Source organism: Durio zibethinus, chromosome 19 (assembly GCF_047325235.1).
Source record: "Durio zibethinus cultivar Kanyao isolate XHJ-2024 chromosome 19, ASM4732523v1, whole genome shotgun sequence".
Taxonomy (NCBI): Eukaryota; Viridiplantae; Streptophyta; class Magnoliopsida; order Malvales; family Malvaceae; genus Durio; species Durio zibethinus.
Window position 1 is genome coordinate 16,062,113 of NC_143180.1, and position 23,439 is coordinate 16,085,551.

Genomic DNA, 23,439 nt, shown 5'->3' on the forward strand with positions numbered 1-23,439 from the left:
CACAATAATTGCTTAATACACAAATAGGTTCGTAGCAACAAAAAAAAAAAAAAAAACACCTTGAGCATGGACCATACTAAAATTTTCAACCATCTTTATCAACTTGGCTAGTTATGTTTTAATCTATTGAAGGTCATGTCTAGATTCCTAATGATTGATTTCCCTAGGCATGAATCCATGCTTCCAATTAATCTCCCATATTTCTTAACCATTGCCCTAAATTAAAATAAAGTGTCTTCCATACTATGTAATGATATGATAAATGCATAAGTATATATATGTACGAATGCAATGAAGATGTATGAATCCTAGTATGCTAGAGCAAACTATTTACAATGCCAATGAAAATATAAGGAAAAGTAAAGAAACTGATAGCATCTAACTATATAGTGAATTTGTATGTCAAAACAGGTGTAAAATTTTAAAATTTAGTTGATTTTTAATGCCTTAATGCCAATTTTGTGTTTTTTAAGGTTTAAAAGCCTATGGATAAGAAAACATGCAATCCATGCATGCAAAGTCACATTTGGCCATACAAGAGCAAAGGTTAGCTGAACCTTATTAGCACAATTCTATCCATCTATGCAACCATGCAACAAAACAAGGGAATTTGAAGAAGTTCAATTGCATTAGGACTTGTTCAAGTGGCTAAGAAAAGAGTTTGCATCCATGGAGGACTCATAGACCATTTGGCTATATCCATTTTTCAAAATGGTTTCATGCAATTCTAAAGGCATAAGGACTCTACTCCATACGGCCAAAAGAAGTTGGACTCTATCATAACTCTTTTACTTAGCCTTGAAGAAATTTAAATGCATAAGGACTCCCATCTCCCATAACCATTCGGCTAAGACAAAATCCAAGAGAATTTCAAGCAATTTCAAATTCACTTGGACACCACCATATTTGGCCAAAGAAGTTTTTATGCAAAGAGGACTCTTTTATGAGTCTATTGAAATATCACGATAAAAGGACTCTTGCCATGTGAATCAAAAGAGTTTGGATAAAAGCCAATCACATGGTCTTAAAATCCTACCTTAGCCGAACCTATCTAGAAGTTTGAGTCAAGATGGAGGCAAGCAATGATCAAACAGCCAAGATGAAGTCCTAAGAGCCCTATTCAACCAAAACCAAAAGTCACATTTGGTTTTAGTACTTTGAAGATGATGATCAATTTAGTCTCTTAGTATTTGAATTTAAATGTAATTCTTGTGTATATATCCCTTTACAGTTGAACCTATGCCATAAATAGGTAAGGCCATTCACATGTGTCATCATTCTTCACTTCTCCTCTCATCTCATTATTTTCTTTCTTAGTTCTTTAGTTTTTCTTTAGATTAGTTATTGGCTTAGGTGACAAATTTGTCAATAAAAAAAGCTTTTTTCTTTAATTTCTTTTCTTAAATTCAAGCAGTAGTTACTTTTCAAAGATCTCTTTCTTTTCAAGCATTCTTTCTTTATAAAGTTTGAATTACAATTTCGACTATCATTTCTTTGATGCTCTACAAGTTTAGTTTTATGCAATCATTGATTCAAGTCTACTTTTTTCTACTAACAATTATTCAACAATCTCAATTTTTTTTTCAAGTTTGTAATTATTAATTCTTTTAGATCTAGTTTTTGGCTATTTCTTTTACTTGAAGTCAAGATCTAAGCCTACATTGCTTTTTAATTTTTTTTCTTTATTTTGCAATCAACCCTAAAATTCTATTTGTTTAGATATAAGATTTTAAGATTTCATCTTTGGTAATTGAGAGCAACCTAACATTACAATATATAATCTCTTGAGAGACAATACTGAAATATTTTTATTTTATTACTTGATCTATGCACTTACAGGTTATACAAAAAACAACAATCAAAAACTCATAACTAATCCTAAAATCCCACTTTTATTCTTATCATTTTTCAAACTCTAACCATTTTTCACAATTTCCACCATATTGTTTGATGTACATAACATACTATGATGTGTGAAAATATGGCAAAATATTCATTTGTCCTAATCTTGGGTTTCATTCTAAAAATAGGTGGATATGGGTCTAACCTAAGGTTGACTTCTTATGGTTCACTACATCCAGGGTTAAGTTGTTTCACCAAACTAAAGGTTCCCAAATTGTTACTCACTATCATCCATGATAGATTAGTAATGCACTCCAATCCTTGCATTTCCTAAGCTATAATAGTAAAGAGTTTAATTTGAGTGAGAGTATTTTGCCAGCCTATGCGAAGACATGAAACCTCATAAAAGTATATATGCTCTACTCACTCTTAACAGGACGAAGTTCGAGTATAGAGTTTATGTTATGAATGCAATATGAATTATATGATATAATATTGAATACTAACAAATTAAAAGTGAATTAAAATACTAAAAGAAATAAAAAAGGAAAAGAAAATTTTGATTAAAATCATTAAATTTTATGCTTGCGTAACACAAAGTCAATTATTGACACAGCTTTCTTAAGTCTCAATAGAGTTCCCAAATTGTCATGACATATAACCTAGAAAACTTATCGCTAGAACATAGAGTTATCACCGATCTTTTTTGTTTAGGTGTGATTAGCTATGTAATTGAATCTGTCACTTTTTTAAAAAATCTTAAGTTACTTAGATTCCTTAAAAAGAGTATATTCTAATCTATAAACCAAGCCAGGTCTTGGAATATGGCTACGTAAAAGAAAGGTATTAACACCCTTCAACACCCAATCTAAAGAATAAAACCAAGTGATTTCATGCTATCCTTTAAGTCTTTAAAATTTTCTTAAAAAAAATGTTAGAATAGTTAATATTGAAACTTATTCTTAAATTATTACAATATGTTGGTAACAATTTAAAAATATTTACTCACTTAGGAGTATTCAAGGAGATTATCGTATATCGTCTGATTCATTAAGGTTTTTTAAATAAATTTTTATCATAAAAAATCAAAAATTTTCATAGGAACCTTAGATATTGGAAAAACCTTTTTAAATTTTTCAATATGCTAATAAAATTTAGAAAGAATCCCTTATATAGAAATTTAAAAACAAAAATTACTATTTCCAGCATTCTAATAATTCCATCATTGAAACATCCAAAATTAACTTTATGAGATGCAAATACACATGACAAATCACAATCATTTAATATTCATTATTAAAAAATTTTCTTAAAAATCTTCTAGTATATTGGTAAATTTTATCAACCAAATTTATTGCAAAAATTCTCTAATATATTGATAAAATTTTATCTCAAATTAATTTTTTTTTTTAATTTTCCAATATATTGATAAGATTTTATGATTTTATTTTCAAAAGTTTTTTTAAAACAATAAAATCTTCCAATATATTTGTAAAATTTTATAATTTGATTTTTCAAAAAGTATTTTTAAATCAATAAAATTTTCTAATATGTTTATAATATTTTATGATTTGATTTTTTAAAAGTTATTTTTAAACCAAAAAACTCTTTCAATATGTTAGAAAGATTTTATAATTTCAGTTTTTTTTTAAAAAAATTATTTTTTAACCAATCAAATCTTTCACTATGTTGGAAAGATTTTATGATTTTATTTTTTAATTTTTTAAAACCCATATAATCCTCCAATATTTTGCAAGAATTTTATGAATTTATTTTAATTTTTTCTTTGTAAAAAAATTAATCTAAACAAATAAATAAAGTGAATAAATAAAATAAAAATAATGAGAAAAATAAAAATTACCCAAAAAAAAAGCTGGTTAATGGCTTATACGGCATAGTCAACAACATGCAAGTGGCTGGTCAACGGCTTGAATGCACAAGTTGAAATTGGCTCAAATGTGCAGCTTAGTCTCAGTTTCAGCTCGCTATCTAGTCGGGTTCTCTTTAGGCCTTTGCATACATCTTCACACAAGTCTTAGATGATTTGGTTTTTTCTTATCCAAAACGTCGTTGTTTATTCTTTTATATAAAAGTCTACCTTTAAGCTGAAACTTTCATTTTTCTCTTTTCTATTCCCTTACTAAATTCGTTCTCTCTTTAAAGTTCCAATCAAAATCATGAACACAATCACAGGAATCTTCATGTTTTCCAAAATCAGGTTTCAAATGATCAAATTCTTTCCTACCCAAAACATCACTGTTTAGGGTTTTATATAAAAATATCGCTTTAAGCTGAAACTTTCATGTTTCTCTTTTATTTCCATTCATTAAATTCATTCTCTCTTTAAAATTATAAAAAAGCTCCAAAACTCATGAACATAGTCACCAAAATCTTCATGTTTTCCAAAATCTGGTGGTACTCCTCCGAACTGGCCATCCTTAGTCACCAGTGGTGTACTGTCGCCAATCACTGGACGCCAAAAAAATCTTTTTCCAATCCCTTTTTATCTCTTCTTCCACTCTTTGAATAAAAATCAACAAAAACCAAACGAAACATCCTAGATCTAAGATCAATCCCAAGACCTTCCATTGCTGAATACATTGTGTTACAGTGTTCAAAACATTTACCTTTTTTTAGTATGTACTTTCCAACCAATAGATCTTTCGTTTGCCAAATCTTTATTTCTAAGCACTACTAGAATTCTTAAAAATCACAACCCTAGCCAAACTCAAAAACAACTACCATGATAGAATTGTTCCTAATTTATCTTCTATGCTCCTCTTTGTGCGTATTGTGTGTATTCTGTATTCCAAAATTTTCAGTATGTCCTTCATTTTTTTATTGTTGTGGATTTAAGCCCATTAATCCCCATACATGGAGAAGACTAGATAAAAACAAAGTCCATTAAAAAAAATTTGTATTATATCTCAAAAATTTTATCCCTAAGAGATTTAATACATAAACGATTTCATCTCCAAAAAAGTTTTATCCAAATCAAATATGGACTTTTTCAAAAATTTTTATTTTTTTAACTGATTTTTTCTTTTTCTTTTTTTTTTTTTCAATAATTTTAGTATTTTTATTTTATGAAAAGAAAGAATTTATGAAAAGAAAATACTAATAAAATAATAAAAGAGTAAATGGGTTTGGTTTAGGTTCAATATCCAAGGCAAGCCTAAAGCTTGGAATGGCAAACCCGATATTAAATGGGCTAACCTAGAGCCCAAGCTAAAACCCAAATTTTATTAAATGAACAAAAAATCCAAAAACAAGTCTCTCGAGGTTCAAAAATATTTTAAAGGAGTTAGGAATCAAAGGAGGAATCTACATTAATAAAAATATTTTTATTTAATTTTAATTTTAAAATATATTTAAAATAACCAATACTAATATTTTATTTTGTTTTAAAAAAAATAGAATCTTTGATGCTTGATGGATCATGTCGAGCCTTGACCAAGGTTTAGAAAGTCAATCAGGCCAGACTTGGTTTTACCTGATTCAATCTGTAAACAAATATTTTTACATATCCCATTATATGATTTGAAAGATGTAAATATATCGGAGGCATAATGATACATATGGCTATAACTATACGTGTACGTATTTGTAAATTTTTGTGTAAATTAATTACTCTTAATGATGAAAAATCTTGTATCTTTTTTCTAATATATTAATAAAAAAAAATCACACTACTCCGTAAGATATCCTATATTTAAAATCTCATAACTAAATCAAGTTTCAAATTTTATATTAGCACATATCATTTTGAGGTTCAATCAATGTACTTATAATGGAGGCATATTGTACATATAATTTTTGAAATATGTACATATTACTTTGAATCTAATTAATCGTATACATTTGTGATCACCTATTTTGTTATTCGGTAAATTTTTAAGATTATTATTGTAATTTAATCACCGAAACTAAAGTGATCTTATTATTTATAATTTATAATTATTTTATTTAGTTAACAATTATTAATTTTTAAAAATTAAAAATTATTATGATTCGTATGCCTAAAAATCAAATATTGTTTGTTTAAAAATATCAAAATAAACATACATATTATAATAGTCACACAAATTAATGATTTCAATGTTATTTAATTATAATAATTTCTAAAATAATAGTAATATTTTATTTACTTCATAATAAAATATAATTAAATTATTAATAAAAAAATATATTTATTGATAAGTAACTAGTTTTTACAATACAAATTATGTAAAAAAAATATTTGAATTAAAAAATAAAACTAATTTATTAAAATCACAACAAACTAAGATTATATTATATATAATATTGAAAAGTTAAAGGAAAACACACATTATTTTGAATTTGTTATAATAAATATTTGTTTAAAATATAAAAATTTATAATAAAATAATTATAATTCTAAGAAGAAAAAAAAAATTAATTCACAAATTAAATAGATAATATTGATTATTATTAATTTTACATATCACTTTATATCGGTAATAAAAGCATTTCACATTTTGAGATGATAATTAAATCACCATTCAAAACAGTGATGATTATTTTCGGTAATTCAAAATTACTATAATATCATTAAGTGCTTATTAAATATAGTGATTTAATTATCATAGTGAAATCAACATGATTTTTTTGGAATAATCATCCCATGCCGTTGGTTGAGAATTTTTTTTTTTCATTCCTTTACGTACAAAGAGAAATCTTATATTTCATAAAAAAGAAAAAAGAAAAAAATCATATATTACGTGCAGTTGAAAAAGAAAAAGCACTTAAAATAAAGGTTTGGGTGGATTGAGGGATTTGAAGTGCACAGAATTGTGTCACTTTCTTTATAATTGGCTCATCCAATACCTCGGATTATAAATGTACCATAAAACTCATTGATATGTGAATATTACTAGAACAAAATGTACATTTTATATTCATTATATGTACATCAATTAAACCCAAAAAGAGCATGTGAATATGTTCTTTATTTATTATTATGAGACTGCACATACAAGATGTCGTATGAAAATAGGGGAAAAAAACAAGAGAAAATGTAAAAGATGTGAAATAATATAAATATTCATAGAGTTTCAATTACTATCATATATATATATATTTATATTGTACATACTGTTACATTTTTTTATAAATTACGTACTGTTACAATTAAATATACATATTTTTGTAAAAGCTTGTGCATGTCACCTAAGTATATGTATATATTTTGGTGTGAGATCTTTTTCTTTTATTTATTTTTGTAAATAAAACAAGAATTAAGAATGCAATTACTGGTAATAATTTAAAAACCTTTTTATGAATTAATTTTTCTCACAAAAAGATTATAGTATGAGGGTAAAATAATATATTGTAAATACTAAAATTTAAATCATATACTTCTTAGATATCATTTTTTAAAAGTAATTACATAAATCATTTAAAGTAAATTATTTCTACGAAGAAAATGTGCTGAAGTCTTAATGATGCCGAAGAGGCAACTATCAAAGATGGAACTTTTACAGAACTTGATCAATGACGAAATGGAGTTTGATCATATTCACCGGAACACGCATAAAGAGAAAGAAAAAAACAAAGGAAATCAAGCTTATATCCCCAATTCCATTATAATCATTGATTTAGCAAGCTCGAGACGTTTGAAACTGATAAAATACCGTACTTGGCAAGGCATATTTTCATTGATGATACTACCCGAAGGTAATGAACTCAAGAGGAGATTTCTCTCTAAAAATGAAATTCATAGCCATTTCCATTGTTTTTTTATGTTACATAGGATAAGGGTACACAACAAGGTCAAAAGCACAATTGCTCAAACCTCAAAACTCTATCGGCTAATTATGCTACTACTAGTACAGTACAAATGTTCTCTCAATTTTTACTAGGAAGACCATACAAAATTGTGACAAGCTTCCGACGGCAGCCCAAAGAAATGAAGGAAAAATTGACTGATCAAATAGCATCAGCACCATTTTGAATGTTCCAAATGACCCGGTCAACACTTCTGCTGCACCAAACAATTTCAGAAGGCTACCAACTACAGCAACAATCGGCAGCTGTTCTCTCATCTGCCTTGATAATTATTCAATCAATCACGAGGCCTCTCTCATGAAAGAATCCCTAATGTAATCAAACCATTTTACTTCTTCCGCTGCTTGCGGACCCGCACATATTTTCTGCCAGACTTGTCACTGCCACCGGTGCCCAATGAGAAGCTCCCTCCGGCACCAAATTCCAGACTACCAGATGCCTGAAATGGAGATGGATTCTGTGGTGTGGCTATGCGTGGTGGCCCTCCAAATTGGAAAGAACTGGCTCCTGATGGGTTTGATGAACCAAAAACAAACCCAGAAGCAGGTGGTGAGATTGGCTGTTGACCAAATGTCGGAACAGTTGTTGCAGCCTGAACTGTGTCCTCAGCCATACTATCTTCCATATGATCACTATTACTAGAGAGAGTTGACCCAAACATCAAGCTAGGACTAGTGTTACCAAACACAGGCCGTGATGGAGTAGCAGCCGCAGCTGAAGTGAATGAAAATACAGAACTTGAAGAGGCACCAGTGGATGACCCAAAGATAGTAGGTGCACCGCTAGGAGCACTAAGAGAAGCTGATGATCCAGAGGAAAACCCCACTGATGAAGAACCAAATATGGACGACTTAGGGGCTTGCCAATTGGAACCAAATGTGCCAGCAGGCATGCCACTGCTAGAGCTAAGAGAGTTGATTTCTAAAGAGGAAGAACTCATTCCAAATGTAGCCCCTGAACCAAAAGGTTTAGCTACAGATGCTGATGACCCAAACATTGAACTGCCAGAGGAAAAAGTTGTATTCACAGCCAGTCCAAATGATGGACATGATGCAGATGAAGAAAACTGAATGGGCATGCTTTGAGTTGAGGTACCAATGCCAGTTCCAGCTAGAGATGCTTGGGTATTAACAGCATTAAAAGGATTTATACCCTGAGTCTCTGTACTAGATGTGGACGCAGATGGAGCACTGAATCCAAAGATGTTGCTTCCTGTGCTCGTGATTGCAGATGTAGTGGAAAAAATACTACTTCCTGTACTAGCTATTGGCAAAGATGTACCACCAAAAATACTACTGCCCGTGCCTGTAGTTGCAGATGTGCCACCAAAGATACCATTGCCTGTGCTTGTCTCTGTGGAAAATGTGCTGTTGAAAAGGCCACTTCCGCAGTTTGTGATGGTGGAAGATATACCAATGAAACTGCTATTTCCAGAGATTGTGACTGCAGCTGTTGTACCACCAGTCGTGCAGCTCACAGTGCCTGTAACTTCAGATCTACCACCAAAAATACTACTTCCGGAGCTGGTAAAAGCAGATGCACTAACAAAAGGAGCAATGCCTACATTACCAAGGCTTCTGTCCTGGGTCTTAGCTTCAGTTGCTTCCCCTGAAGTTGCTGATAATGTTGAAACTGAAGCTGTTGGGTCCCCAGAGGATGCAAGTTTGAAAACAGGTGCATCTGTAAAGGAAGGGACTGAAGCCTCCATAGAGGGGCTGCCAGTACTGCTGATGGTGGCATTGGCAGTTGCAGAAGTGGTGGCAGCAGCAGAAGTGTCACTATTGGTGGTGGACATATAGTTGGTAGAGCTATTGGATGAACTTTGACCATTATTTGAGACTAGAGATGGTGCAGGTGAAGAGAACGAAAAAGGACATGAAGCAAGAGACCCATTATTTAAAGTAGAACTATTTGCTGAGGCACCAAACTTGAAGACGCTTCCATCGGATGTCGAAGTTGATATGGCAGAGGTGACTGTAGTTTCAGGTGTCCTGAAGAAGATCCCATTCAGAGCATTGTCCTTATCAGTTTTATCTGACAAAAAATTGGTTGTACCAGGAGCGATAATAGCAAAGCTGAACATAAAGCGGAAAAAGTTTTAAAGAATAATACTCTAGAAGAAAACCATATGTACTGATCAATCATTGTATTGAGAAGAAACACTTTTTTTTTTTTTTTGTGATTGTTAGCAAAGTTGAAGGGAGGACATGACTAGAGATACCAAAGAGAAGCTAATTCAGTATATATACCTTCTCATTTCTTACTAAAATTTAATCTACTACAACTATTTGAAATGTCTTACCTTACTAATTTAATCATCAATAATGTCAAATTTGATTAATTTCACATAAAGTACCCGAATTATAGTCAAATTCTCGATTTTGGACCTAAAGTTTAACAATTAGCAATTAGGTACTCAAAATTTACTTCTATCCATCAGTTCGCACATGAGACTAAAACTGTTAGGCAAATGGGTGACATATCCAAACATCCAATAAGATTGTGACACAATGGCACATTCTTATTTGTTTGGAACACATCATTCATTTGACTAATGGTTTTAGTCCTTGTTGCAGATAGATGGACAGAAATTTGAGTGCCAAATTGTGAATTTTTTAACTTTAGGCACCAAATCGAGAATTTGATTACCCTTTTGTCACACACTATCTCAACCTCACCATGCAAAGCTAAATATTATCAAATGGACAAAAATATAAGCCTAAACTTGAAATCTACTATCTTGGAAGTCAGCTCTCCAATGGAAGGATTCTAACAATCAGAGGTCAAGTATCACATGTCATACAAGAATTATGACAATCAAATGTCAATTATTATAATCCTGAATTTGCATTTCCTAATAGGCACAGTAGCAGCTTTAATCAATCTAAAGAAGAAAGTTTTCCCCATTCTTTTTTCTTCTTAACCCAATGATGGTGTATTTAAAATTTGAAGGTAAAAACAAGGTAACCTAATGGGTGGAAATTTAAGAAAAAAAAAGTAAAGTAGGGAAACAACTTTCCTTTACCTTGCTAGAGAGTGAAGAGGACTGTAGGATAGAGAGTTATGTATTTCTGCTTGTGAACAGGATCACAAGCAGAAATCATTAAATGGTACAATACCAGAAGGATTTACAGAAATTAAAAAGTGAAGTTATATGGGAGGCAGCAAGGGTTAAATTCACCTCCAAAATCCCCTCCCATCCTTTTATACGAACTTGTGAACATGGTAGGGTAAACCTTTTAGTTCCTTTCAATCAACTAACCCCTAGTTCCATTTCATTCAACCCACTATTAGTGATTCTATGTACAATGCCAGAGCTTGAGGGTTAGAAAGAAAGAAAGGGGAAGAGAAGACAGAATTTAGCACTTTCCAAGCAAGAGAACTTGAACAATGCATATATACCAACCTGCTTGAGTTCTCTAGTTTTTGGTCTGAACTTGTGGCAAGCTTAACACCTGAAGTTCCAGTAACTGATAAAACCTCACCAATATTTGTAGAGGCAAATCCAAATGTGGGAACAGCAGCATCTGACAGCTTTGCAGGCGCAACTTTCTCCCCAATGCTATGCGTAGGAGAAGGGGCATTTGATTCCTTAGAGACAGCATCTTTATTGGCTGTTGGAGTTGACTGAGCAACTACAAATGCTGACTGCATAGATGAAGTGGCCACCTGTGCAACTGCTGATCCATCAGATTTTCTCAAATCAGGATTTTGGTTGAATGAAGCACTTGAAATAGGCTTAACTTCAGAAAGACTAAAAGGCTTCTCTACTATAGCTTCAGGAGCAGCACTCTTACTCCCCAAGACACAATTATCCAACATCTCTCTCCCTTCACCAAATGTAGGGGATGCGAATCCACTAGTATAGTCATCATCATCCAGATCCAGATAATCCTGTGACAGAGAACATAAACATTAAGGTGTTAAAAATGGAAACAGAATGGGATAAAAACGATATGAAGCTTACAAATATCCTTGCTCAATACAAAAGTAGGCATTTGACAAATCCTCTTCTTCTGGTATTTTTTAATCAAAACAATAGTAATTGATAGGCAAAAGTACCAGGAGGAATTTTGATCATTAATAATTTGCCCTATTCGACTACCAAAAAATAAGAACCAAAAATGATTAAGACATCAATTATATCAGTTTCTAATTAATGCATACCTCATGTGCACTCATTTGAAAAGCCTGTCTATTTTGTTGAGGTAGCTGTACAACAGACTTGATCACAGTGGAATCAGCAGCTTTAACACTAGCCACATTATTATCCTTTATTAAACTATTACTATCTACACAATTTACTGCAGGAACTGACTTGTCAAAGAGAGAAACAAATGTTGTTGAGCCATTTTCTTTATCACGCTTGTGAGACATATAGTCTTGAATATCAGGCAGTGCTGCGTGAGAACCACTCAATTTCTTACTATCATGCTTGTTCTCCACAAATTTTGTAGAATCTACATTCTCAAGGCTTTTAAGAGCCTGCCCACGTAGCATAGATGGTGACAACTTAGTTGGTGATTTTTCCCCAGGGGAGACCAACTTGTCAAGTTGCTGTAAAATTTTTGAAGCCATCTCACTGGACTTGGATGGAACAGGGGTAAAACTTGTGCCAGGAGTGCTGTTATCCCCATTCTTGGCTAGAGTATCCAAACCAGCTGAACTAGTGCCAGCTACATGGGTAGATAGAGGACCACCAGAAGCAGGTAAACTTAAGTTTTTTGAAGAAAGAAGGTTAGACTTTTGACGAATCCGGCGAATAGGGCCAATTGATCCGATATCATTGTCTAATACCGAACTCCTGCGCTTTAAAACCTGCGAAGAAAGAAACACATCCACTGATATTCTCTAGATGAAGATATCCCAAAAGACAGAAATATCGTGATCCAGAATTAATTACCCCTTGTCTAGTGCTAGAAATTCTGTTTTGCTCCCCTGCACTCTGAGATGAGGATGATGGTCCACCAAATGCATCACTTGCAGTGGCAGCACTCTAAGGAATGGGCAAACAACTAGAATAAGAAAAATGATAAACAAGCAATTATAAAAGAGAAATGATTGTCAAGCAAATTGACCTTGAGAACAGTTGCTAAGTTAACCCTGGAATAAGGTGTTCGTGCCATACTATATATCGCAGACCTGCCCCACGATCTTGGGCTCACATAACCATTTCCAAGACTCCCAACATTGCCAGAAGATCTTGGCACAAGTGAAATTGTGGATGACTTAGAAGGGAAAATTTTATTTCTCGGCAAAGCTGAATCTCCCCTAGGCACTTGATTTTGTAATCCAAGCATTGATACAGATACTTTTGAAGGCCTACTGCCCATGTAAGCTTTTGCAAGCTCAGCAGGTGAAGCAACATCCCCGTCAAGGAACTGCAAAACCATGGAATTTTTTTTTCTATGAATTTAAAATTATGCAGACTAGCAAAAAGCATTTGAGGGTATGTTAGCCTAAAAGCAACGAAGGAAAGAAAATTTTTCCTTACAGTTGGGCTGACAACAGGTGTTGAAATAAGATGGTTCTCAGTCACATTTTCTCCAACTGGGGTCTTTGGAAATTCTTTCTTGTCATGTGATGCCACTGGTTTCACTTCAGACCTCTTTTCCTCATTTCCACCAGGAATATCAACGGTTCTTGAATGTAGTAAACTTGTCAAACGAGCAATTTCAGATCTGAAAAAGAATAATAATAATAATAATAATAATAATAATAATAATAATCATTATCTATAGCATCAAGAAAATTTGTGTTGAAAGAATTACTAGTTAAACATAAAGATACAAAATAAGCCCGCCCAAAAAAGGGCCGGTGAAGTTTATTCCCATCCAAGCTGAAGCAATGAAGGAAAATCACAAAGCATGACAACAGCATGTAAAGAATGGAAACTAAATAGCCCAACAGCCAACATGAAAAGTGGCAAGAATAACTAGAATTTGCACAAATAAAAAAAAGAGGATGCAATCCAATTCATTCAGCCTTTCTTCCAGTGGATTGAAACTAAGAGATATATAGACGCTTTGGAATCCTAAAGCATGAGCACACACAATTACAAAATGCAAATTATCACAAATGACACCAACTTAATTTGACAAAGTTCCCTTAAAGCAAAGTAGCACAATAACCATGCATTTCAATTTGACATCAATAAGAGGCAATTTCAGATCATCCTGCCTGGTAAATGTCTTCTGCTTTAAAATTTCCTCAAGTTCAGCAACTCCACCTTCATCAATATGATTACCACGATACTCACATCCTATGACAGTTCCTTGCACAACAGGAGGGACCTATGTGGGAAAATGTACATAAAACAACAAAGCACGTAAGTTGGGTTGATCATAGAGAAAATCACAAAGGGGAAACTTTATAAACAAGTAAATAGGAACAATATCATTCAAAAAAATAAAAAGAAAAATAACCTGAAAGTAACCTCCACAATTAACAATGAATAAAAGTGACATGAGAATTTAGGACAAAGACTGTTCCTAACATTTAGTACATGTGACCCACTATTAATGTTCTATTGCTCCAAATAAAAGGTAACATACAAAGAAAAGCATGTATCTAGTATCAAAAATTAAAAAAAAATAAAACAATTTTTTCAAACAAAATGAGAAGGAAGTGCTGAAAATGGTTTAATGAAAACCTCAAGTTCAATTCCCCCATAAAGCAAAGTATAGCAGCATGCAGCATGATGCCTTTAATAAAAACAAATGGATTCCAACATGGTTGGCTTTGTAAATTGCTATTGACCTTAACATATATCAATTTTCCTTAAGAGACAAAGTTTGATGATTGTCATAGAAAAAAAAAAAAAACAAAAACACACATCAAGCTATGTTTACACAACATGTATACATAAATATAAACTGTCATAGGCATATTTTATTTATTTATTTATTTTTTGTTATTTTATCCAGCAAAACAAGTAAAAAGCAAATGACCATGTACAAACTTAATCAAAATATCATTTATTTAATCATTATTTTCACTCCAAGTTTCACTTCATATTTTTATGCACCTTTCTCATCTTTATTCTTTGTTTGGCTGTATTGTGCAATCATAAATTTAGTGGGTGTTAGGCCCCAGCTTATAGAAGAGCTTTTCTATTGTAAAAGCAGAAGTAAATATTTGGCTCTCAAAAGTTTTAAATTTTTAACTTATGCGGTGAAGCCCATTTGAGCTTTTAGACAAAACTATAAATCAAAGCTTCTCAGCAAGCGCTAATGAGAATTTTTTTTTTTTATATTCTCAGCTGACCCATCAACAATTCATATGTTGTAGGGAAAATTATATTTTTTGACATTAATTTTTTTATTTGGTTCAATTTTTTTCTCTTGATTTCATTTATTTTTTATATTTAAAATTTATTTTTTCTATTTAAAATTAATCATGTTCATCAAACATTCTTAGTATGTACTACTTAGAAAATTCCAGTACCAAACATGTTCACCATTTTCATTCTTAGAAAAAAAATTTACTTACTATACTAAAAGGATTTTCAAGAAATAAAAATATAGGCAATCAAAAATGTTCTCAAAAAACTAAAAAGAATACCACAAATGCAAAATGTTTTAAGAAGCCAAAAACACCATATTGGTATAATTGCTACAAAAATTGATTCAAAAGTGAAACAGTACTTAAACCGAACCGCAAACTTTAATGCTATGTTTGGGAGCAAAATTCAAGAAACTGGATTCGGATTTGGTTACTAATAAATTCCGAGAATAAGAGCACACAACGTGTAAAAAATTGCTAAAGATTCAACATATCTATGTATTTGAGAGGGTATAAGAAGATGAATTTAACTTTCCTATTTCACATATGTACTTCAAATTTATCTCTAAGCATAGAACTAACAAATCCACACATTTGAAAACAATCATGACAATAGTGTTTTTATTTAATCCATCAAACAATTTATACTAAAATTTGAAATCCAAATCCCTCTTTCAAATTCAACTTTCCAAATGCAACCTATAAGTACTGCACTATGAGACTTTTGCACCAAAAATCAAGATAATTCTACCACATAGCATTTCTTTCATATAATTATATTGAAGAAAGAAAAATTTAAGTTCTATATATTCAAAGTTCACAAATATATAGTTTTCATTTTTCAGGTCTGAAAATGTTAAAAACCAAAAATAAGCAATTAATTAGACAGAGAATCTTTAATCAAGCTAACAGGAACATAAAAATAACTAGGTGTAAATACGTAAGCTTGAATACTTACTGTTGAAGTTGCTTCTGGTGGATTCTCCATTGCTTCCTGATTAGTCTCTGATGACATTATTACATGCAATGTTTAATCAACATTACCAAAAAAAGAACAGAACTAATTCATGGTAATTCAAACTTCAAACATGCCTGACAGAAAGAACTCATAAAAGAACAGATTGTAATAACCAATCTCTTATTTTCTCATGGTTAACATATCCCGAGCATTAATTTGCAAGAAGAAAATGAAGTAAAACAATGCACATTCTTAGGCAAATTTGATATAATACAGTCAGCAATTCATTAACATATTTTTAAATACACATTAATTTCCCATTGAAAGTAACATTGCATAATAGCCACGGGCTCTCGTCTATATTTGTGTTACTGGGGAGTAATTATTCACTTTCAATGAAGAATATATCAACCAATAAGAAATACTGTACACCAAAAAGAAAACCAACGAAGAAACTGCTTTCATTTCAATAACAGCACAATTATAAAGAAAATTGTCATTCATAAGAAACACTTTCTTATACTCAAAATTTCAAAACGAATAAGCAAAAGCAAAACCCCAACTCCCAAATGTCTTCCTCTACCAGAAACAAGAATTTCCCGAATCAAATATTAACAAACTACCACTTGAAAACCCTAACAATAAAAGCAAGCTAACCGAACCCATTTCCACAAAACAAAAATAAAAACTTTTTTCTCTGTATTTTAATTTCAGAAACAATAAGAGCGTGCCAAGCAAAAAACTAACCAGAGTCCGCCCCTTGCGATGGATGAGGCGGTGGAGGAGGGAGGCGTTTCCTAAAGACGGAGGCAAAGAGCCTGTGAGCAGTTGAAGTAATAATTCTCTGCGCTGGATCAACCAATTTCGATAACCAACCATTTCTATAGCCGGTACCGCCGGGGTTCCTTATCGCAGTCGGTGGTCGATCGTATGGCGTCGTTTTTATTATCCTTAGAAACGGCCGTTTCCTGAACTTTCCTCCAGCTCCCAATCCGCCGTCGTACGGATTACTTTCCTCACGCGCCGTCGCCATCAGAGAGAGAAAAAAGTTAGGGTTTAGGAATTTTGAGGAAAAATATTAAGAGAGATGTAAAAGTTCGGTTAATTAGGGGCTTTATTCTTATTCTAAGCAAGAAGGGAAAGGAATAGAAAAAAAGAAATTAAAATTAAAATTAAAAAAAGGGAAAAAAAAATGGGGATAATGTATTTCTACGAAAAGTATACGTATATTCGGTATCTCCGAGTAAGAGAGCAATGATAACAACGTATCCTAGAGGTCTTAAGAAAGTAACAGGCAAGGATGAACCAGGACAAAGAAGGTAGGTTTTATTTAATGATGATCTAACAATTCAATCGAAATTGAACGGTGTTGATTTGACGGTGCTTTTTTTCTGTTTTTTCTAGTTAATTTTATCTTAAAATAACAAAAACATTCATGAAATATTTTTTCTTTTATAATAAAATGCTCTTATGTTTTTATTGGGTAAGTTTTTAATTTTTAATTTGTATATAAGTAAGCGGTTAATTTTTAATTTATTTAAATAAAATTTTAATTTATATTTAAATTAATAGTTTTAAAAATAATTTCTAATCATCTCATCAAATTATGATAGCTTCCATCTAAAGAATTAGTTTAATAATTTTTTTTAAAAATTTTTTTAATAAATTATTAAACCTAACATCGATTTTAAAAAATATTAATATTAAATGAAGTTAAAAAATATATAAAATAAAATTATTTTTCGCCACTATAACTTGATCGTTATTTTTTATATCTCTTCATCATTAATTATTTACCATTTTTTAAAATTATCACTATTTGACTTTTAATGTTTTAAAAAATAATTTTAGTGTATTTCATATAAAAAATTATTTGTTAATAAAATTGATATTCCATGATTTTAGTATATATCTAATTTTTCTCAAGTTTATTTTTAATAGACTAAAATTTTTATTATTTTGTAAATTTCATTTCTTGCATTTCAAAGTACTTAAATTGGAAATATATTTGTGTTTGTTTCTTAATCGGATACCAAAAGTTTGAGTTTGTTTCTTAATCGGAAGCCAAAAGTTTGAATTCTATGCTCATAATTAAATTGTTTTATTTTTCCAAATTTTGTTATTTAGTCCATTTCTTAACTAATTTAGATCTTGATAGTGAGATTAATTATTATAAGATAACTAAAAATTAATCTGATTAAATTATTAAATTAATTTTATTATGATCGAGCTTTATTATTGACTTTTAATTTTTGAAAGCATTTAGTTAACAAAATCTAATATTCTCTAAAAAAAAGTGATTAGAAGAGAATTACTTTATCCAATATATTATATTATTTTCATAATATATTATACACACAAATATGTTAAAAATATTTATTTACAAAGTATTATTTGATAAATATAAATAATTTTAAAATCTTTAAAAATTTTATTAATTTAAATTTAACTATTATGTTTTATTAAGATGACATTAATTAATAATATAGTTAAAGACAATACAATAAAAGATGTTATTTGATAATCTTACACTCTCTTAATCAAACACTGTTGAAACAAAAACTTGAATATAATTCTATTGAATATTGGAAAAAGTAATTATCTTCTAATCACTTTTTTTTAGAGAATATTGGATTTTGTTAACTAAATGCTTTCAAAAATTAAAAGTCAATAATAAAGTTCAATCATAATAAAATTAATTTAACTATATTTTCATAATATATTTTTATAATAGGTTAGCTTTTATTTTAAAATGTGGAATTTTGAAATTATAGAATTTAGAAAAATAATTATTTTTGTAATAAATTATGTTTTTTATTTGAAAAACATAGTCATTTGAATTTATCATAAAGAAAATACTATGTTTTGTGAGTTTTTTTTTTTTTAAATCATAGAGAAAATATTACCTTTTTTCAAATAAAAACGTAATTTTTTTTAATTTATAAGAATTTTACATATGAAGACTACATTTTGGTCCCTGATTAGATTAGAATAAATGATATTTTAGATGATGATGGTTATGAGTGCAAAGTTGTGAATTGTGTCTCAAATCAAGTAATGAGAAAATGATGGCAATTTTGTTGATAGGGTTGGTAACTCAACTCGAGCCCGGCAGGTTTCGACCCGACTTGATTTTATAGAATCGATTTTTTTTTTAAAATTGGGTTTTGGATCGGGTCAAATTCGGATTTTAGACAAATCCGACCCGATCCAACCTGATATTATATTAAAAATTATTTTTAATTATTTTTTTAATTTTGTATTTATATATAATTATATATTTATATATTTATATTTAAAAAATAATATTTTATTAATTTTGGGTCGAGTCAAGTATAATTTATACTATATCGGATCGGATCAGGTTCGAATATAAAAAATAAAAAAAAATTTTTAAGTCAAATCATTTGAATTTTATGATTATAAAATCAGATCGGTTCAGGACGAGCAAAAACTCGCCTTGACCTGACCCGTTGCCAACCCTATTTATTGATGGCTTTGTGTGCAAGTTTGATGATGCAATGCTTATATGTGATAAGCTTTAAGCAATAAAAGTTCTAACTTCTAAAGAAAAAGGTTATATTTTTGTATAAAACAAAACATTTTCCTTGTTTCTTAAAATCATAAGGTGAAAAAAAATACATTTTTAAGATAAAACACGTAGTATTCTCTTTAAACTTTTTGTAAACATTAAATTTTTTCATAATATGTTTTTAACAAAAATCATATTTTTAATAGTAAAAACGTCATTTTTGTTGAAATTATAAATTTATGAAAAATAATTTTTTATAGTATTATTTAACATTTAAAATAGCTTTATTTTATTATATTTCAATATTATTTATTTTATTTTATAAAATGAAATAAATAACAAAAATCACATTTACTTTGTAATTTTAAGAAATTAAAAAAGATAATATAATATGAAAATGGAATTGAGCAAAAGCAAAGGGGAAAAAATTTTTACTTTCCCTTCCTAATCTAAAAAAATTTCAAAGAGATAAGAGTTTTTTATTCCTTTACTTTATCCCTTTTTGACACTTTTAAAAATCTTAAAAAACCTTAGGAATCAATTTTCATGAACAAAACTAAGGAATCAAATTCTGAAAAATAAGATTTTGACTAGGAATCTTACTTTTCTTTGAACCAAATGCCTCTTTCAAGTATGATGAAAAGTGATTATGGGATCATCTTGTATGGAAGTTTCATGAACTTTTTGAATCTTCCATCAAACTAGTGATATGAAACTGTTATAAAAATTGAACAAAATCCACACGATCAATTTGCAAAAACCTTACTCTTGGCAATAGAGGAAGAGAAGATTTTCTTTGGTGAAAATCAAAGATAGACTTTTCTTTTGTAAAAAGGTGAATTGTTATCACGTAAGTTTTTAATGGTTGGACAAATGTGTTCTTCACCCAGTGAAAGACTCAAAAGTCCTTTTCATCTATTTATCAAATAATTAATTACGATTTAATTCTTGATTAAATTATTAGGATAAAACTTAATAGTTATCCTTGGTAAAAAGATTAAAGCAATTATCTCTTCATGGTTGGATTATTCTAAAGAGTCCAACATCTCCCACTTGAAAGTATAGTTTAAAATTCATATGTGAATATTAGATTACCACAATTAGAAAAATTAATTGACATACCTATTTGAGCAGCCATAGTTAACAAGTAAAAGCAGCAGTAATTATGGTTAGATTAGGTCTTTTTTTTTGCTCTTCTTTTTTTAATGACTTTTAATGAATAGATACATTAATTAGAAGTGAAGAAGGGACCTTAGCTAATTTTATTAAAACTTTAGAAGCCTCCCCATAAAAAACTTATTGGGCTAAAGGCCTATGCAACCACCAAACCACCTTGACCGTATAAGATGTGTAAAACCCACCACACATAAGTGATCATTATTAAATTATTTAAGCTCTTATGCTTGTCTTGTATTAGAATCAAATTTATCAATTAGTTTTATTAAACTATAAAATCACCAATTAATTATAGTCTACTTATTGAAAATTCTAATATTCTCACACTTGTGCAATATTAATTAGGTTGTTTTAGTTTAAGAAAACATAATTTAGAAAACAATACTCCAAGCTAATTAACTTTACCTAATGTGGCCGTAGTTTTAAAAAATAATTTAGCTCTTAATACCACATCTTAATAATTATTTCCAATAAAATCATATAATACCGAATCATAATAATGCCCCTCATCGACATAACACCAATAATTTTTTAAAATAATTTAGTTTTTAAGACCACATCTTAATGATTCTGTCCAATAAAACAATCTAATACTGAAAGTGTTTATACCCTTTATTGACATAAGACCAATCCATGGTTATAAGTACCAAAGACTTTTATTGACAATGATTCTTAGTGTAGTTGTGTCGCAAGGAAATAACACTCGAGTGTGATCTCAATGTGTTATTTTCGTTGTCAATCCTTTTATTGATTCCTTTAAACTTGCTGATAAATCTCCATGGCTTCCAAATATGGCTATATGTCTCCTCAAATCACAAAAACTCTCACTAATTCAGTAAATCAAAAGTATGTTCCAATGAAATTCTAAATGATGAGTAAAGAGCATAATAATAAATGGAGTCATAACAAAATTATGTATTATTTGCACTCATGCCAAATGTGATAAGTACTATTGTTCTTGGACTTTCATAATGACACTTTAATAATGATTTACAAAATTACTAACATATTATGAACAAAAATTTCATATTCATTTATTCGAACAATTCAAAATTCTTAATGTTTCAACATGCGAATATTTTCCACAAATTTGAAATTGATTGAATTATCAATCTTTTTTATGATCAATTGCTTATAAACTTTAATTGATCTCAACGTATATAATATCTTAAAAAAATAAGTTTAAAGCGTTAGTTCTTACTACTTTGAAAAACATATGCAGAAGAACTCCTACTAATTTTTTACTTTCTTTAAAAAAATAGTTTTGGCATTAATAAAATAATAATAAGAAAGTCAAATCCTTTATATTAACCTTCTTTGCAATAAGTGTCAAAATTAATTCATATATAGTTCAAAACAAAGGAAGTGAAATGAGAGAAAATTATAAAATTTTTATTCTCTTTCAAAAGTAAACCAACAAAATTTAGGGAAGATTATTAAACAAGGAATCGAATCAATAAAAACAAAATAAGTAGTTTACTTATTTGTACAAAATTCATTCATCAAAACTCTAAAAAGTGTGGTAAATGTAAAACAATATTCTTCTCTCATGTGTAAGTTCCTTAAAAGAAAATATCAATTTTCCTCAAAACATATTGTCAACAAATGACAATAGTATGCCCTTTAAAAATTTGATAACTGCTTGGTTTGATAATATTAGTTAAGATAATCAAACCAATATTTTAATCAAGAGTTAAAAAACCAAAATAAATATTTATCAAAATAAAATTATATTTCAACATCTCTCCACTTCACTTAAAACAAATTGGAATATCACAACATGTCTTATACTTTCTTATGTAAAAGTTAACCATCTTGGCTATTAGAAGATACCATACAACAAATATATATCCTCATATGTGATAAATAAAAAAAACTAACAATTTATGCATTTACTATATTGTAGAAAACATTAAAAAACATTCAAAAACTATATTGTGGAAAACATTCAAAAATTTATCACTAATGGTAGACATTATCTTATGATGACAATTATCCAAACAAATTGAAATTGAGCACAAAGGCCAATCAATGATCTAAATAGATAAAACTTTACTTAAGTTAATATCTTTACTAATTTTATCAAAATAATTAAGGTACCATATCATAAATTTAGTCTTGTAAATTTTTTAAAAGAAAACATTATACTTTTATGTTATCACACCTCAAAATAAGAAAAAAATACAAAGATTTTAAAAAATTTACCTTTTGGATGGATAAATTTCCTAAGTCTATGTATATTTTTGCTCCATAAAAATGGTTCACAATTATCTTTAAAAAACATAAAATCACCCATTTAGGTAGGTAATAATATATAATGAGTTAGAGACAATCTCATAACAACATAGGATATTTTGTAATCATTCTAGCTCTACTAATTTTCTTATGTTTATTTATGCATGTGATCATTCCAAGCAAGAAACTAAACTAACTATATCTTTATGAATCACTAAAAGTTAAAATTTAGAACATTCATTATCATTTTAAGAACCTTTAAAAAAGAATTTTAAAACATGCTCCATAATCATACTATCAATCAACAAAAGCACTTGCATGACATATTACCAAGTATATGGTCTCAATAATCAATAAGACTATTATTATGGCATCTCATTCATTCAATCATAACTACAAGAAATTTCACAATTTAAATACAATTGGCCACAAAACTTCTACCGATGCAGATATTTTATACTTATATGAGATTCAACAAATTTCATCATCTTTATACCATAAATCTTAATATAATAGCATTTGATGAATGTTAATAACACATAGTTTTTTAAACCATCATAAACAAGTTATAATTATGGTATAAACCAACCTCATACTCATCATA

General features: G+C 29.7%; 1 protein-coding gene across 3 annotated transcripts; it reads right to left on the bottom strand.

Moving 5' to 3' along the window:
- Positions 1-7,559: 7,559 nt before the first annotated feature.
- On the bottom strand, positions 7,560-16,981 carry LOC111310417 (nuclear pore complex protein NUP1-like). 3 transcript variants are annotated; one of them, XM_022909858.2, is made up of 10 exons: positions 16,769-16,981; positions 16,640-16,689; positions 15,893-15,939; positions 13,831-13,943; positions 13,145-13,331; positions 12,729-13,031; positions 12,554-12,646; positions 11,818-12,468; positions 11,057-11,544; positions 7,560-9,725 (listed from the first exon to the last, which is right to left on the bottom strand). In XM_022909858.2, the coding sequence occupies exons 3-10, from the start codon at positions 15,920-15,922 to the stop codon at positions 7,979-7,981; spliced, it is 3,612 nt and encodes a 1,203-aa protein (XP_022765593.2). In that variant the 5' UTR covers positions 15,923-15,939; positions 16,640-16,689; positions 16,769-16,981; the 3' UTR covers positions 7,560-7,978. The 3 variants fall into 3 exon arrangements, with proteins under 3 accessions (XP_022765593.2, XP_022765592.2, XP_022765591.2); XM_022909857.2 differs by having other exon boundaries at positions 7,560-9,641; positions 16,640-16,981; XM_022909856.2 differs by having other exon boundaries at positions 16,640-16,981.
- Between the last annotated feature and the right edge of the window lie 6,458 nt (positions 16,982-23,439).